Raw genomic sequence first — 16,063 nt, 5'->3', positions numbered from 1 at the left:
GCATGACAGTGGGGTGTCAGAGTGAGTGTCCAAGTAAGCCTCATATTGTGTGTTAAGAGAGTGTCAGGGGAGCACCAGGGTGTGTGTCAGGTTCGTCAGAGTGAGTATCCAAGTAAGCCTCTCATGGGGTGAGCGCCTGTGTAAGTTTGAGTGACCGAGTACAACAAGTACTACTTATCCCTCACTTACGGTTTTTTTCAATTCCTCTTTCTATAGTTGTTTTGAATCTCTTTGATGCTTCCTATGATGTTGATGAAAATCTAAGCTGACCTTACAATGATGATCTGCTTCATCCACCCTTTGTAAATACAAATGATTTATACGATTCCTACGATATCAAACTGAGTTTGATTTTGTGAATATCACAAACTTGTGTTAGGTGAAAAAATCTATTTCGGGCATCAAAAGCAATGGGATTCTTTTTTATTCTTTTTTTTTTAAATTTTTTGATAGTTTATAATTTATTACAATTTACAAATAAAGAATAAATAAATAAAGTCTATTTTCATACTCAAATTGTACCAAAATGTCAATGCTCCAATGAATGAATTCAAAACACGTTATCAAAAAAAAATATTGTTGGTAATAATTCTAACCAAAAATATAGAAGATTTACTCTCATGTGCGAAATTGGGAGGCAAGCAAGCGCCGATACAAACAAATTCTCCATCTTAATGATATGCAAGGGGTACACCAATCTCCACAAAGTCATTGCTGCTTCAACTTAACTGAAGTACGCTGATCGAGTTAACGTGCATTTCTCACTGCATATCTATTGCTCATAAGTAGGCAACCTCTCGGCCCGTAGGGCAGGAAATTCTCACGAAGCAGATCAGCAATTACCTACGGCTGATGCTGGACGATACACCTCGACTCGAACGAAGCTCGCCGACTAAAAGCTGCTCACTGTTTGCGATCTAGGCAGTAAAAATTAAGTACACACTTTCATTCAATAGTCGTAGCCATCGCCGTTGTCGCTCTCAAATGTCTCGATTCGATCCGATGGATATTTTAATTAGATACTCGAACAGTAGGCACCTGAGTGAAGTGATCATAGTTATTAGCGTTACTAAACACAAACTGTAGGCCGCAGCACAGGTCTCAGGTACGGGCAGCAGACATCAGGCGTGTGCATTCTCGGTTGTTTGTTGAGGAATGTTTGTTCTATTGCCTGCTATCAACGCGCTTAGAATAGACTGAAGTCGTATGGCTTAAAAGCAGTCTTGGGATACTTACGTCGGGCATAGCAACGCTGTAGGTACAAAATATCGTCCATGACGCGGCTACATACAGGCCAAGTCGCGTCATCTTGGCGGGGTGGGTCTGAAACGAGGTGGATAACGAGTAGAAGTTAGTTTTTATTGTTATAGATAAGATAACGTGTAAAGTGGCGGCTAATGGTTCAGGGGTTAATCATATTCTAATTAAGATGCATTTTTATTCTAGAATAGATAAAGCTGGAAACATAACAATCAATGAGTTTTGAGTCAATGATCGAATTGTACTGTGAGGCAGTAAAGTGCGGCAACCATTCCGAAATGGACTAAATATTTTCAAGAAAATATTCTAAAACGAATAGACCACAGTTTTTAAATCCATTATGGTAATTTCATGTCAAGTTATAGTTTATGTAGATTAATTATTCCCTCCTGATAATTCTCGCATTTCTGGTAATTTTGAATTTTCTATGGAACATTCATTTATTCTTCTGTCAAAATTTAAATTTCTCATTCCCAGGGGAAAATATGTCGAAACACCAATTAATACAAATCAATTTATCAAATTGATAACCAGCCCTGAAAAAAAATTAATACAAAATATGCTCAAGGACCAATCTGATCCAACCCAGCAATTACAAGCCGTTTAACTGATTAAAAGAAATTGATTTTTCCCCATAAGTGTCCACATGTCGACCACCACCGAAAAACCTTGTAATTGAAAAAGAATTGCTTGTCGACAACGATTTATGCGCTCAAATTGAGTACGACCAAACCCCCTTTGCAGTTTTCGGAGGCACACCATTATTTATCAGTCAGGAAAAAAGGACAAAAATCAATTTTCTCCAAACAATTTCCCACGTCTTCGCACCATCGTCGCACCATCTGCTGGCAACCATTGTCAGCAACCCTACTTCTGATGACCAGTTACCCACATGGTAGCCAAACTGCCACGTTCGAGTTGACCCAGGTTTCGACGAACAGCAGCATATGATCGGCCTATCGACACTGACTGCGGACTTCAGATGAAATATGACCATTAAGGCATTAAATCGCTCGTTCGATTACCATAATTCGGTCGTTGTTGATTGTAGTGCTCAATCGAGTGAAGTCATGTTTTTGTCGATTTTTTTTCTCGTTTGGATGATATCAAGCCCATCGTGTGTGGGTCCGCGCACACTCTCAATTATGCAAAATTATCCATGGCTTTTAGACCTATCTCGTTTACTATGTTGCTGAAGCAGCAATAAGTGTCAGAAAGACGTGATCTTTATGGGTTGTGGAAGTGATCGCTCCAATTTTGTACTGAACGATGGGACCTCCAGTCCTCCACTGACGGAATAGCGAACAAATTCCAATTTCGGACTGACTGTGTTTCTACGTTTGAAGTCCAGCATGGTAAAATTCCAATTATCAATTTTGATTGCAGTTGCGCTAAAATCGTAATGTAGATTGGCTCAATCGATAAGTACTTTCAATCGCAGCATGATTCAGTTTAGGGTTGAAACCCTAAGCTAACTACCCGACTGGAATTGAGTCATTCCATCATGGACTTGGAATCGAATTGAGAGCCGCAGCCCTAACTGACTAACTGACTTCGGGAGGGAGATTGAATCCTGCATTCCTTCTCACCTGAAGGCGGTAAACTTTCGCCTTGCTCTCGAGTGATTTATGAGTGCAAACACCTGTAGATGTGAACCGGTGAAGGCACTCGAGTATGTATTTGATCCACACTTTTTGTGTGCGTATGAGACGTAAGTAGTTCAGTTAGTCACGATCAGTATATGGCACGCTGCTGGGGGTGATTGTGTGCACTTATATTAGGAGCAGAGCACAAACCTGGAGTGATAGTTCCGTTAGATGCTGCACCCTTTTGACGTGCGGCGACTGCCAGACATTCATTCTCGGCGCTAGGTGAGCTGTGGTCTACACGCCTATGCCTTGTAGCCCGCAAGGTGGGTGTGTTTTGAAATAGTTCAACAAACCGTCCGTCCAGACCTTGTCGGTGCCGCTGTCGGTGACTTTTGGCCTAAAGCGGACTAGACTGTGTTATTAATAACGATGGAGGGTGACTCTATTGGATACGTTCGCGGTTATTACTGCAAAGTTCCATTAATTTAACTCAAACAAAAATGCCCTCAAATTAATTGGAAGATTTGTGTCGTAAACAGGGATTGAATCCAGAAGAGAATGAAAAAGTCTCTCACTTATCATCTTTGTATACATATACGATATGTAGCATACCGCGAGATACTTTTTTCGCAAGCTGTCATAATGAAGAACTGATTCGGGAGGCTATACCGCATGAAGCTCGAAACGCAGGGAGCACTGGTTCCATATCAACTTGTTCTACACAGCAGTGCGGTACCCAACACAAAATGAGCGAGAACAAAGTGGTATCATCACTTCCTTTTAGGGGCTGCCTATCCAATTCTTTTTTTAGCATTTGTATACAAGTTTGATAAATTTGTTACCATGACACAATGGTCGGGCTCCATACAAGAGGGCAACCAAAACTACCAAAACACGATTTTGAAGATTTTATGCTTATATTGATGGTAATACATAGCCAATAAACTATGTTTTCATGCACGTTGATTGAAATCTGGTTTGAAAATTGTTTTAACTTTTTTTAGCCTTAAAAGTGGCCCTTGGGAAAATATCAGAAATGTTACAGTCAGACGATTTTGACATTAAACACCTCTTGTCGCCGCATGTCGCCACCGCTTCACATGTATTACCTTCGAGGGTACCATCACACCTTTTAAGGAGCATTGAAAAAGTTTGCACATTTTTGCACATTTCCAAAATAGAGCAGTTTAGAAAAAAAACTATTTCAGGGTATTTTTTTAACTTTTCATTACTTTTATTCAAGTAAAAAGTACTTCAAGATGGAGGAGGTAGACCGAGACTTTCATATGATGGTCAATCGACACGTTCGCGAAGGAGATCTATCAAGGAAGCTTTTAAGATTTTTTATCAGAATACTAACTTTGCTCTCGACACAGCGAGGTATGTAGCTGCTAAGAACGGCGATGCAAAGGTAGTATCTTTATTAACCCTCTAAGACCCGGGACGAACGGATTTTTTTCAAATGGCTCGCATTCAGCACCTGATCATCGGAATTCCTCGCGGTTTCGTTTGTGGTCAATGGGAATAGCTATATTTTTTCTCTGATACATTTTCAAATAAAAATTTTTGTTCAGGTCCGAGTTATTGCTAAAAATAAGTGTGCGCGGGGGTGTTTTTTCTATAATTCAAACATCTCTTCAATATTCTGGACGTGTTCATGCCTAAAATTTATCAAATCACCCATCAAACCAACCCAAAAAGATATTTGTAAAGATTTTTAGTCGATTCCGATGTTTTCACCATTTGAGTAGGGCAGGATTGACTGAATTCAGGGCCGCATTCAGGGGTTACAATGGTAGAGTATGGGCTAAAAATTCAATTACAATGAAATTTGCATGAGCATGCGGCTGCACAAATTTAAAAATCAGGAGTTTTAAATATTTAATTTTCAATTGAAATTGACTTTCTGAAATTCTTATCAGGGCCGGATTTAGGGGTCGAAATGGGGGTGACCATGGGGCCATATCACCAATTGCAATGAAACTGGGCATGCGACTGCTCAAACTTCATGAAAACACATCAGGAGCTCAAATAATTCTGTTTGAATTTGAAATTGAATTCTGTAATTTTGACCAGGGCCGGCTTGAGGGGTCCAAATGGGAAGAGCAAGGGCCATATCACCAAAAGCAATGGAACTGGGCATGCGACTGCTCAAACACCATGGAAACACATCAGGAGCTCAAAGAAATCTGTTTCAAATGGAAATTGATCTTCTGAAATTTCAACCAGGGCCGGATTTAGGAGTGAAAATGGGGAGGGCAGGGGCCATATCACCAATTGCAATGAAACAGGGCAAGCGACTGCTCAAACTTCATGAAAACACATCAGGAGCACAAAGAACTCTGTTTGAATTTGAAATTGACCTTCTGAAATTTTGACCAGGGCCGGATTCAGGGGTCCAAATGGGAAGAGCAAGGGCCATATCACCAAAAGTAATGAAACTGGGCATGCGACTGCTCAAACTTCATGAAAACACATCAGGAGCTCAAAGAATTCTGCTCGAACTTCAAATTGTCTTTCCAAAATTTTGACCAGGACCGGATTCAGGGGTCCAAATGGGGAGAGCAAAGGCCATATCACCAATAGAAATAAAACTGGGCAGTGGGCATGCGACTGCTCAAACTTCATGAAAACACATCAGGATCTCAAAGAACTCTGTTTGCATTTGAAATTGACCTTCTGAAATTTCAACCAGGGCCGGATTCAGGGGTGAAAATATGGAGAGCGGACTGCTTAAACATCATGAAAACACATCAGGAGCTCAAAGTATTTTGATTGAACTTGAAACTGCTCTGATACAAATTTCAGGAATTTCTCCGGAAAATATTCCAGGAATTCGTCCAGAAGTTCCTCCTGGAATTCCTCCAAAAGTTCCTCCAGGAATTTCTCCGGAAGTTCCTCCAGGAATTTCCCTGGAAGTTCCTCCAGGAATTTCTCCGGAAGTTCCTCCAGGAAATCCTCCGGAAGTTCCTCTTGGAATTCCTCCGGAAGTTCCTCCAGGAATTCCTCCGGAAGTTCCTCCAGCATTTCCTCCGGAAGTTCTTTCAGGAAATCCTCCGGAAAATCCTCCAAGAATTTCTGCCGAAGTTCCTCCGGAAGTTCCTTCAGAAATTCCTTCGGAAATCCCTCCAGGAATTCATTCGGAAATTCCTCCAGGAATTCATTCGGAAGTTCCTCCAGGAAATCTTATAGAAGTTCCTCCGGGAATTCCTCCGGAAGTTCCTTCAGGAATTCCTTCGGAAATTCCTCCAGCAATTCATTCGGAAATTCCTCCAGGAATTCATTCGGAAATTCCTCCAGGAAATCCTATAGAAGTTTCTCCAGGAATTCCTTCAGAAGTTCCTCCAGGAAACCCTACGGAAGTTCCTCCAGGAATTCCTCCACGAATTCCTCCGGAAGTTCCTCCATGAATTCTTCCGGAAGTTCCTCCATAAATCCCTCGGGAAGTTCCGCCATGAATTCTTTCGGAAGTTCATCCAGCAATTCATCCGGATGTTCCTACAAGAATTTCTCTCGAAGTTCCTCCAGGAATTTCGCGGAAGTTCCTTCAGGAATTCCTTCGGAAGTTTCTCCAGGAGTTCCTCCGGAAGTTCCTCCAGGAATTCCTCCGGAAGTTCCTCCAGGAATTCCTCCGGAAGTTCCTCCAGGAATTCCTCCGGAAGTTCCTCCAGGAATTCCTCCGGAAGTTCCTGCAGGAATTCCTACGGAAGTATTAATTTCGACTGTAGTTTAATGATTCGGAGATGGCTTTTCAGTCTTGACAAAATCAAAACACTGTTATTTAATCTTGTCCAAAGTTTCGGTCCGTTTGGGACCTTCCTCAGGGACTCAATTCTTACAGGTTTATCCTCAACTGTGGTTCTGCTGAACCATTGATTGTCATGAGGTCAGGAATCCTCTGAATCCTCAGGATTCCTGACCTCATGACAATCAATGGTTCAGCAGAACTCTGATTGAGGATAAACCTATGAAATGAGTTCCTCAGAAATTCCTCAGGAATTACTCCGGAAGTTCCTCCAGGAATTCCTCCGGAAGTTCCTCCAGGAATTCCTCCGGAAGTTCCTCCAGGAATTCCTCCGGAAGTTCCTCCAGGAATTCCTCCGGAAGTTCCTCAGGAATTCCTCCGGAAGTTCCTCAGGAATTCCTCCGGAAGTTCCTCCAGGAATTCCTCCGGAAGTTCCTCCAGGAATTCCTCCGGAAGTTCATCCAGGAATTCCTCCGGAAGTTCCTCCAGGAATTCCTCCGGAAGTTCCTCCAGGAATTCCTCCGGAAGTTCCTCCAGGAATTCCTCCGGAAGTTCCTCCAGGAATTCCTCCGGAAGTTCCTCCAGGAATTCCTCCGGAGCACCTTCTGGAAAAATTCTTGAAAGAACTTCCGAAAAAATTCCTGGAGGAATTTCCGAGAGAATTCCTGAAGGAACTTCCGAAGGAATTCCTGAAGGAACTTCCGATGGAATTCCTGGAGGAACTTCCAATGGAATTCCTGGAGGAACTCCCGGAGAAATTCCTGGTGGAACTTCCGGAGGAATTTCTGGAGGAACTTCCGGAGAAATTCCTGGAGGAACTTCCGGAGGAATTCCTGGAGGAACTTCCGGAGGAATTCCTGGAGGAACTTCCGGAGGAATTCCTGGAGGAACTTCCGGAGGAATTCCTGGAGGAACTTCCGGAGGAATTCCTGGAGGAACTTCCGGAGGAATTCCTGGAGGAACTTCCGGAGGAATTCCTGGAGGAACTTCCGGAGGAATTCCTGGAGGAACTTCCGGAGGAATTCCTGGAGGAACGTCCGGAGGAATTTCTGGAGGAACTTCCGGAGGAATTCCTGAAGGAACTTCCGGAGGAATTCCTGGAGGAACTTCCGGAGGAATTCCTGGAGGAACTTCCGGAAGAATTCCTGGAGGAACTTCCGGAGGAATTCCTGGAGGAACTTCTGGAGGAATTCCTGGAGAAACTTCCGAAGGAATTCCTGAAGGAACTTCCGGGAAATTCCTGGAGGAAATTCGAGGGAAATTCTTGTAGGAACATCCGGATGAATTCCTGGAAAACTTCCGGCGAATTCCTGGAGGAACTTTCTAAAGTATTTATGAAGGAACTTCCGGAGGAATTCCTAGAGAAACTTCCGAAGGAATTCCTGAAGGAACTTCCGGGAAATTCCTGAAGGAACTTTGAGGGAAATTCTTGTAGGAACATCTGGATGAATTCCTGGAGGAACTTCCAATGGAATTCCTGGAGGAACTCCCGGAGAAATTCCTGGTGGAACTTGCGGAGGAATTTCTGGAGGAACTTCCGGGGAAATTCCTGGAGGAACTTCCGGAGCAATTCCTGGAGGAACTTCCGGAGCAATTCCTGGAGGAACTTCCGGAGGAATTCCTGGAGGAACTTCCGGAGGAATTCCTGGAGGAACTTCCGGAGGAATTCCTGGAGGAACGTCCGGAGGAATTTCTGGAGGAACTTCCGGAGGAATTCCTGGAGGAACTTCCGGAGGAATTCCTGGAGGAACTTCCGGAGGAATTCCTGGAGGAACTTCCGGAGGAATTCCTGGAGGAACTTCCGGAGGAATTCCTGGAGGAACTTCCGGAGGAATTCCTGGAGGAACTTCCGGAGGAATTCCTGGAGGAACTTCCGGAGGAATTCCTGGAGGAACTTCCGGAGGAATTCCTGGAGGAACTTCCGGAGGAATTCCTGGAGGAACTTCCGGAGGAATTCCTGGAAGAACTTCTGGAGGAATTCCTGGAGAAACTTCCGAAGGAATTCCTGAAGGAACTTCCGGGAAATTCCTGGAGGAAATTCGAGAGAAATTCTTGTAGGAACATCCGGATGAATTCCTGGAGGAACTTCCGGCGAATTCCTGGAGGAACTTTCGAAAGTATTTATGAAGGAACTTCCGGAGGAATTCCTGGAGAAACTTCCGAAGGAATTCCTGAAGGAACTTCCGGGAAATTCCTGAAGGAACTTTGAGGGAAATTCTTGTAGGAACATCTGGATGAATTCCTGGAGGAACTTCCGGAAGAATTCATGGCGGAACTTCCGTAGGGTTTCCTGGAAAAACTTCCGGATGAATTCCTGGAGGAGCTTCTATAGGATTTCCTGGAGGAACTTCCGAATGAATTCCTGGAGGAATTTCCGAAAGAGTTGCTGGAGGAATTTCCGAATGAATTCCTGAAAGAACTTCCGGAGGAATTCCCGGAGGAACTTCGGCAGAAATTCTTGGAGGATTTTCCGGAGGATTTCCTGAAAGATCTTCCGGAGGAATTCCTGGAGGAATTTCCGAAGGAATTCCCGGAGGAACTTCTATAAGATTTCCTGAATGAACTTCCGAATGAATTCCTGGAGGGATTTCCGAAGGAATTTCTGAAGGAACTTCCGGAGGAACTTCGGCAGAAATTCTTGGAGGATGAGCAGGATGAGTTTGAGCAGTCGCATGCCCTGTTTCATTGCAATTGGTGATATGGCCCCTGCCTTCCCCATTTTCACTCCTAAATCCGGCCCTGGTTGAAATTTCAGAAGATCAAATTCCATTTGAAACAGATTCGTGTGGTGTTTGAGCAGTCGCATGCCCAGTTTCATTGCTTTTGGTGATATGGCCCTTGCCCTCCCCATCTGGACCCATGAAGCCGGCCCTGGTCAAAATTACAGTAGGTCAATTTCAAATTCAAACAGAGTTCTTTGTGCTCCTGATGTGTTTTCATGAAGTTTGAGCAGTTGGTTTGGGTTGGTTTGATAGGTGATTTGATTAATTTTGGGCATGAATATTGAAGAGATGTTTGAATTATAGAAAAAAACACCCCCGCGCACACTTATTTTTAGCAATAACTTGGACCTGAACAAAAATTTTTATTTGAAAATGTATCAGAGCAAAAATATAGCTATTCCCATTGAGCACAAACGAAACCGCGAGGAATTCCAACGATCAGGTGCTGAATGCGAGCCATTTGAAAAAAATCCGTTCGTCCCGGGTCTTAGAGGGTTAACTTGTATATAAGGAAATGAAAATATTGAGAACAAGAGAACTAAACAAGGTATGTAGTATGATGACCCCCGATGCTGCTTTGGCACTTTTGTTGAAGGGTGAACTAACAAAGGAGTAATACCGTAAAATTCGTAATACGACAATTCTGCATGGTCATATTTTTTGCCATCGTACGGTCGAATTCTGGAAGCCACGCTAGCATGTCGGCCAAACAATGTTGTTGTACTAGAAACAGCAGAAACGTACCTTTGCAAGATCTGGTTGATCATACAGTCATATCGCTCAGAGCTAATGTGGATTCGTAGAACGCCAAATTAAATCTGTCAATGAACGGGAGATCAATAGTAAATTAATAATGTGCTGGGGATTTGATGGAAGTTCTTCACAAGCCCAGTTCAATCAACTGTATTCAACTGTGAACGATCATCACTTTTTGTCACTTCAACATTGCCTTTGAAGCTGACTTGCGACAACAGTATTGTGCTTTGGGTGAATGCTACTCTTCAGTTTGTTAAGTTATGCATGCCGAAATCCATCGTATTTGAAAAAGAAACTGCTGAGCTGACTCGTCGAACGAAGGTTGATTTCGAGAATGAAATAAAGAATTTAAAACCAACTTCATGAAACGTTGTAGACAAAATGTTAGCTGTTGACTGTGACTTTTTCCTGACTATGCTTAATGAAAAATGCTTTATGAATGTTTCATACCTGAAGTCAAGCTCTGTTTGCTATATATCCACCATCTGAAATTAATATTTAGAACAAGCAAAAGGCTTCCAACCAAATGAAGATATGTTGGTCAACGGCTTTTCAGTGCTTCATTTGTGGATGAGGCTTTTGGATGCTGTTATGAACACCTCATATAAGTTACCTGTGAAGGCACAAGTACGTGGGGAAAAGAACAAACAACTGGTAGCAGCGCGTAAAAAGGAGATTCAGGACCGTTATTGGAACGAACTTTACCTAAGGCTTCATTTGCCATAGCCTTCGGGAGGAACAAGTACAACAGACTAATATTTAGTAGCTGTTTTAGGTATACAACTTTAAATCATTTTTTCATATCCTAGGTAATGTTGCAAGGCGAGCTTTTGAAGATCCATCCAAAATGGCTAAGATTCTAGAAGTAGATGGAGAGCTACTTCTAAATTTACAAACAATGCTGATATCTCTAGCCTGTCAGTTGCCTAATTATTCTCAAATTTGAGGAACTATGTGATGAAACGGCAAAGTTCTTCGTTGCAAAGTATATGTGGAAGCCGATGACACCAACCTTGCATAAAGTTCTTATTCACGGTGGAGATATCCTGAGGAAGATGCTTCTACCTGTGAGAGATACATACATCGGGGAATACCGCATGAAGCATTCACGTCGTATATCAAGAATTGATAACCTTGAAGATGTGTTCAATCGCTTATTAGATACAAGTGACCCAGTTGTATGTAGTGTATATTTAGAGTATAGGCTGAGTAGAAAAACGCATAAGCTGCCAGACCGCGTTCAACAAATTCCTCTAGGGTTGGAAGATAACTCACAGCCTAAGAAGAATTCAACTGAAATTGATCCAATGGAAGAATTCTATGAATTGCTTGATGAAATGAAGGAATTGGATTCATCCAACATCGCCTAAAGTAGGATAAATGGCAATTATTTTACTTTATCTGACGTTCAAATTGGATAAACTTGGAAAAAAGCGAGAAAATTAGTTTTGACCAAAAACCGACTTTTTCCGACTATTGGGCTTGGCTTGTTATGATTCGGAACAGTTTTTGTTTTTTTATTGTTGTTCGTTATCTATTGAGAGCGATTTCTGCAAACTCTGAGTAAGTTTAGGAGATGCCTATTGTAGGATACTTGGCCACAGGGATGGGCTAAATAATAAATTTATAGCTGAAAACTAATTACTAACAAAAATGTGTTGAAATAACTATGTTTTCTGCATACACAAGAAAATAAAATTTATTATTTAATACGGGCGCTAAACAACACTTTATTTTTGAAAAAAAAGGCATTTGAAAATATAGGTTGATTCGAATGATCATAAATATATATCTATATAAAAAAAAAGTGAAACATTGATTATGAATTAAATTTATGCAAAGAAAACGATATATTAGACTCCAGTAAACTTTTAAATGTACTAGCAACATAAAAACATTAATTTCAACATTGGAATTTGAAATAGACATTTGGTAGTTTGACTACCATAATCAATGGCAGGTAAAATAGCGAATCTAAAATTTCAATCGAAGTTGGCATGGAGAATGCCAGCATGCGAATAAGAGCAAATTTGAATTTAAACACAGTAGGCTGACGAGTGCCAGCATACTACAACGCGAATGATAGCTAATTTGAATTTTAATCACAGTTGGCTGGCATAGAATGCCAGCATACTATAAAGCAAATCAAAGAAAATTCGAAATTCAATCATAGCAGGCTGGAAGAAATGCCAGCATTGCTACAGACCACTACGTGAAAAAAAATGGGGTCATTCAGTGTTCAAAGCTCTAGTGAGCAGGTTGCGTTTTCAGTTTGGAAAATTTTAAATTTCAAACACAATCTCAGTTTTGGAGAAATGGCGGCAAAGCGACACGACACCTATGAAGAAATCACGGATGAAACCAACATCTGAATATAAATTATCCATAAATAATTAAATTATTGTATACCTCTAGCAAGTTTTACAAAAACCTAGAAAATATTGGCAATTTGGTAAAATACAGGAGAGCAACAAAAGTGGTGGACGATTCTTCTCCTCTTCAAACCCATTTCAATCACATCGAGACTAACTAATTTCTCCCATCATGCAACAGATGCAACAGCATTACTGTTCTATAACTCTCGATTGGCTATATTTACTCCATTCAGCGGATGTCGTCAGAACTTTTTTCATTCCTACTCAATTGTTTGTTCAATAACTGCTCGAATTACTCATTATAGATTAACAATCTTAATGAACCTGGAATCAACCGTCTTGAAGATTTCTTCTGATCTCAGTATGCTGCAACCCACTGCAATTGTGTACCACCATGACTTCTGGTTTGTGCTGTACTAGCATAAGTTTCCTGGCCAACCAGTTTTCCGCGAAACCGTCTTTGTTTACACCAGGCGGGAGATTCAGACGGTTCACTCCATCGTACGTGATGTTCCACAGTACTGGCCCGTGGCCAATCTCTGTGGAATCCCAGCAGACACTTCCGCTACAGAGGACATCGTGGTCAGCCCGTTGGAGACTAGATAGTTAGTTCCGGACTCAAGTACAAGCCATCGCAAAGATTTCCAATAAGCATTCGGCTGTTTAACTCAGAGAAGTAGATTCTGGCGGCCACTAGGGTTGCCCTTTATAACTGCAGTGACGCATACCGATGAACCTGGTCGCCCTAATAAGGCCACGGAGACGTCTGGCCAGTGAACTCCGGGCACATTGTGACCCGTACATATCCCAGGTGCACAGACTGGTCATATGACAAAGGCAAAGACCAAAGGTCCGTTTCATCCTATCAACAGTTCTTGGAAACCAGTGCATTCCGGCAACCTGTTCGCCTGTTCAAGCCCCAGCAGTACAGAATGACCGCTGCAGACGCAGTAGTAGATTCCCCACCAACGCGTCCGGTCCCCTCGTGGCTTCTTCTTATTGGAATTACATCCCCATACTGGGACAGAGCCGCCTCGCAGCTTAGTGTTCATTAAGCACTTCCACAGATATTAACTGCAAGGTTTCTAAACCAGTTTACCATTTTTGCATTCCATATACCATGAGGCTAACACGATGATACTTTTATGCCCAGGGAAGTCGAAACTATTTCCAATCCGAAAATTGCCTACACCGGCACCGGGAATCGAACCCAGTCACCTCCAGCATGGTATTGCTTTGTGGCCGCGAGTCTTATCGCACGGCTAAGGAGGGATCCAGTCCCCTCGTGGCGTCCCGAGTTAAGCCTGAGCAGTATCTTCCGGGCACCTCGGCTGTGCGATCAAGACACAGCAGTGCATTTCGTCCTTCCTGACCGCCCGTTGGACCATCCAAAAATCTATATTAGCAACGGGATTCGCTCCAGAACCGATGATATATTGTGTCTCAACCCACCGATCGGTCGCAACGATCCTTATCCTAATACTAACCAATTTCTAAGAAAAAATTATCAATTCTTCTTTACTTCCTATGAGAGCAAGCATTGGTATTGAGTTTCTTCAAAGCCGCATATGATACTATCGATTGGGACCAGCTATGGCAGCTAATGCACGAAAACAGATTTTCGGGTTAACTGATACGGTTGATCAAGGCGACGATGGATCGGGTGTTGTGCGTAGTTTGAGTTTCAGGCGCATTCTCGAGTCCCTTCGAAACGCGTAGAGGGTTACGGCAAGGTGATGATCTTTGGAGGGAGTAATACGAAGGGCAGCGATTGACACGAGTGATACGATTTTCACGAAGTCCGTTCAGATATTTGGTTTCGCTGACGATATTGATGTTTAGGTTCGTTACTATGAGAAGAGGGACTTTCCTTAGACGTGCGGTAAGATGCGCGGCTACAAAGCAAGACCATGCTAAAGGTGGCTGGGTTCAATTCACGGTTCGGTCTAGAACATTTTCGGCATGGAAATTTTCTGGCATAAAAGTATCATCGTGTTAGTCTCATGATATACGAATGCATACTTGGCTCGAAACGTTACAGTTAACAAATGTGGAAGTGCTTGAAGAATACTAAGCTGCGAGGTGCTAATGTCCCAATGGGGGATGTAATGCCAATAATAAGAAGAAGAAATAGACAAAGAACTTGGTGGAAGCCTACATCAGACTAAAAAGGGAAGCTAAACGGATTGGACGAGTCATCAATACATCGAAGACGAAGTACAAGACAGGAAGAGCCTCAAGAGAGGACAATGTAAGCCACCCACCACAAGTTGGTATCGGTGGTTCGAGGTGGTTGACGAATTCGTGTACTTGGGCTCGCTGGTGACCTCTAATAACGATACCAGCAGAAACATTCGGAGACGCATCATGGCAGAAATCGATGGTACTTTGAACTCTGAAAAAAGATCCGATCGAATAGAGTTCGCCGCCGTACCAAACTGACGATCTACAAAACTCCCATTATAAAGTTATTCTTTTACGGGCTACGACGGTACATGGAAGATGCGATTTAAGGGGACACCCAATACTCCAACCGAAATGACTGTTTTTGCGGATCTCCCAGAGGGCGATTTAAGTGACACCGAGGGACATTAGTAGCCATAGGTCAAAGAGTGAATATAAATTGTCAGAATCATCACAAACATTATATGAAACTGCCGCTAATAGGTATCAGAACGTCGGCTAAAAAGGCAATTGGGGAGATTTGTACCATCATCACCTTCACTGGCCTTTCTCATCATTTTCCTCATGGAAAAAAATGAAAGAAATGAGGTAGGACAGGAGAATAGAACAGGTTTGTAGACTGTAAAAAAACAACGCGTAAAAAAACAAAAAAAAAACAACACGTAAGAACGGGTTTGGTAGTCATATGGCTACTGCTTTTGCCTCATACGCAGGAGGTCGTAGGTCCGTTCTATTCTCCTACTTTGTATCTTTCTCTATATTTCTCATGTTCTAGCAATCGCTTCAACTGGAAATTGACTACATTCAACTATTATCTTGCAGTAGCTGCTAGAATTGGAAATGAACTAGAAAAGCTCGTTTCCTACATCCACTTAGAAATTCCTTCAGTTGCTTTCTCCTATATATCACATTGGCAGCTCGTTAACCAAGACGAACCTCTGCCTCTCAAACCTAAACCAAAAATTCCACATGAGCTCGTGTCAAGTGCAGAGGTATATTCGGTTTGCAGTGGGCGAGTGATTGCATCATCATTTCATCTCCCTTCCCTACATTGACTAAAAAATGAGACCATCAGTATTTGTACATTGAAGATGAGTGCTAGTCCCAAGCAAACATCTGTTGGTTCTCTGTGCAAAAACAACTGATCTGGTCAATCAAGTTCAAGCTCAAACTGTAAAAAAAACAGCGCGTAGAGAAAATCCAAATAGGCTATAGGAGTTTCAAAACTTTATTAAATATAAGAGGAGAAGGGTTAAGGGTCATTTGGCCGAAAGCCATTTGACCGAATGTCACTAGGCCGAAAGTTGTTTGGCCGAACAGACCATTAGGCCGAAAGTCATTTGGCCGAATGTGTTGTTTGACCGAAAGGGTCGTTTGGCCGAAAGTGTCGTTTGGCCGAAAGGGTCGTTTGGCCGAAAGGGTCGTTTGGCC

General features: G+C 42.4%; 1 protein-coding gene across 5 annotated transcripts in view; it reads right to left on the bottom strand.

Annotated features, from left to right (window-relative positions):
- LOC134224743 (A disintegrin and metalloproteinase with thrombospondin motifs like) overlaps positions 1–16,063 on the bottom strand; it is a 590,502-nt gene that overhangs the window by 481,126 nt on the left and 93,313 nt on the right. For all 5 annotated transcript variants that reach the window (XM_062704282.1, XM_062704283.1, XM_062704280.1 and 2 more), the window contains one exon: positions 1,237–1,323. In XM_062704282.1, coding sequence (XP_062560266.1) covers positions 1,237–1,308 — 72 coding nt within the window. In that variant the 5' untranslated portion in view covers positions 1,309–1,323. The remainder of the gene's footprint in view (positions 1–1,236; positions 1,324–16,063) is intronic.

Source organism: Armigeres subalbatus, chromosome 3, assembly GCF_024139115.2.
Source record: "Armigeres subalbatus isolate Guangzhou_Male chromosome 3, GZ_Asu_2, whole genome shotgun sequence".
NCBI lineage: Eukaryota > Metazoa > Arthropoda > Insecta > Diptera > Culicidae > Armigeres > Armigeres subalbatus.
This window is presented reverse-complemented; position numbering and strand designations above follow the sequence as displayed.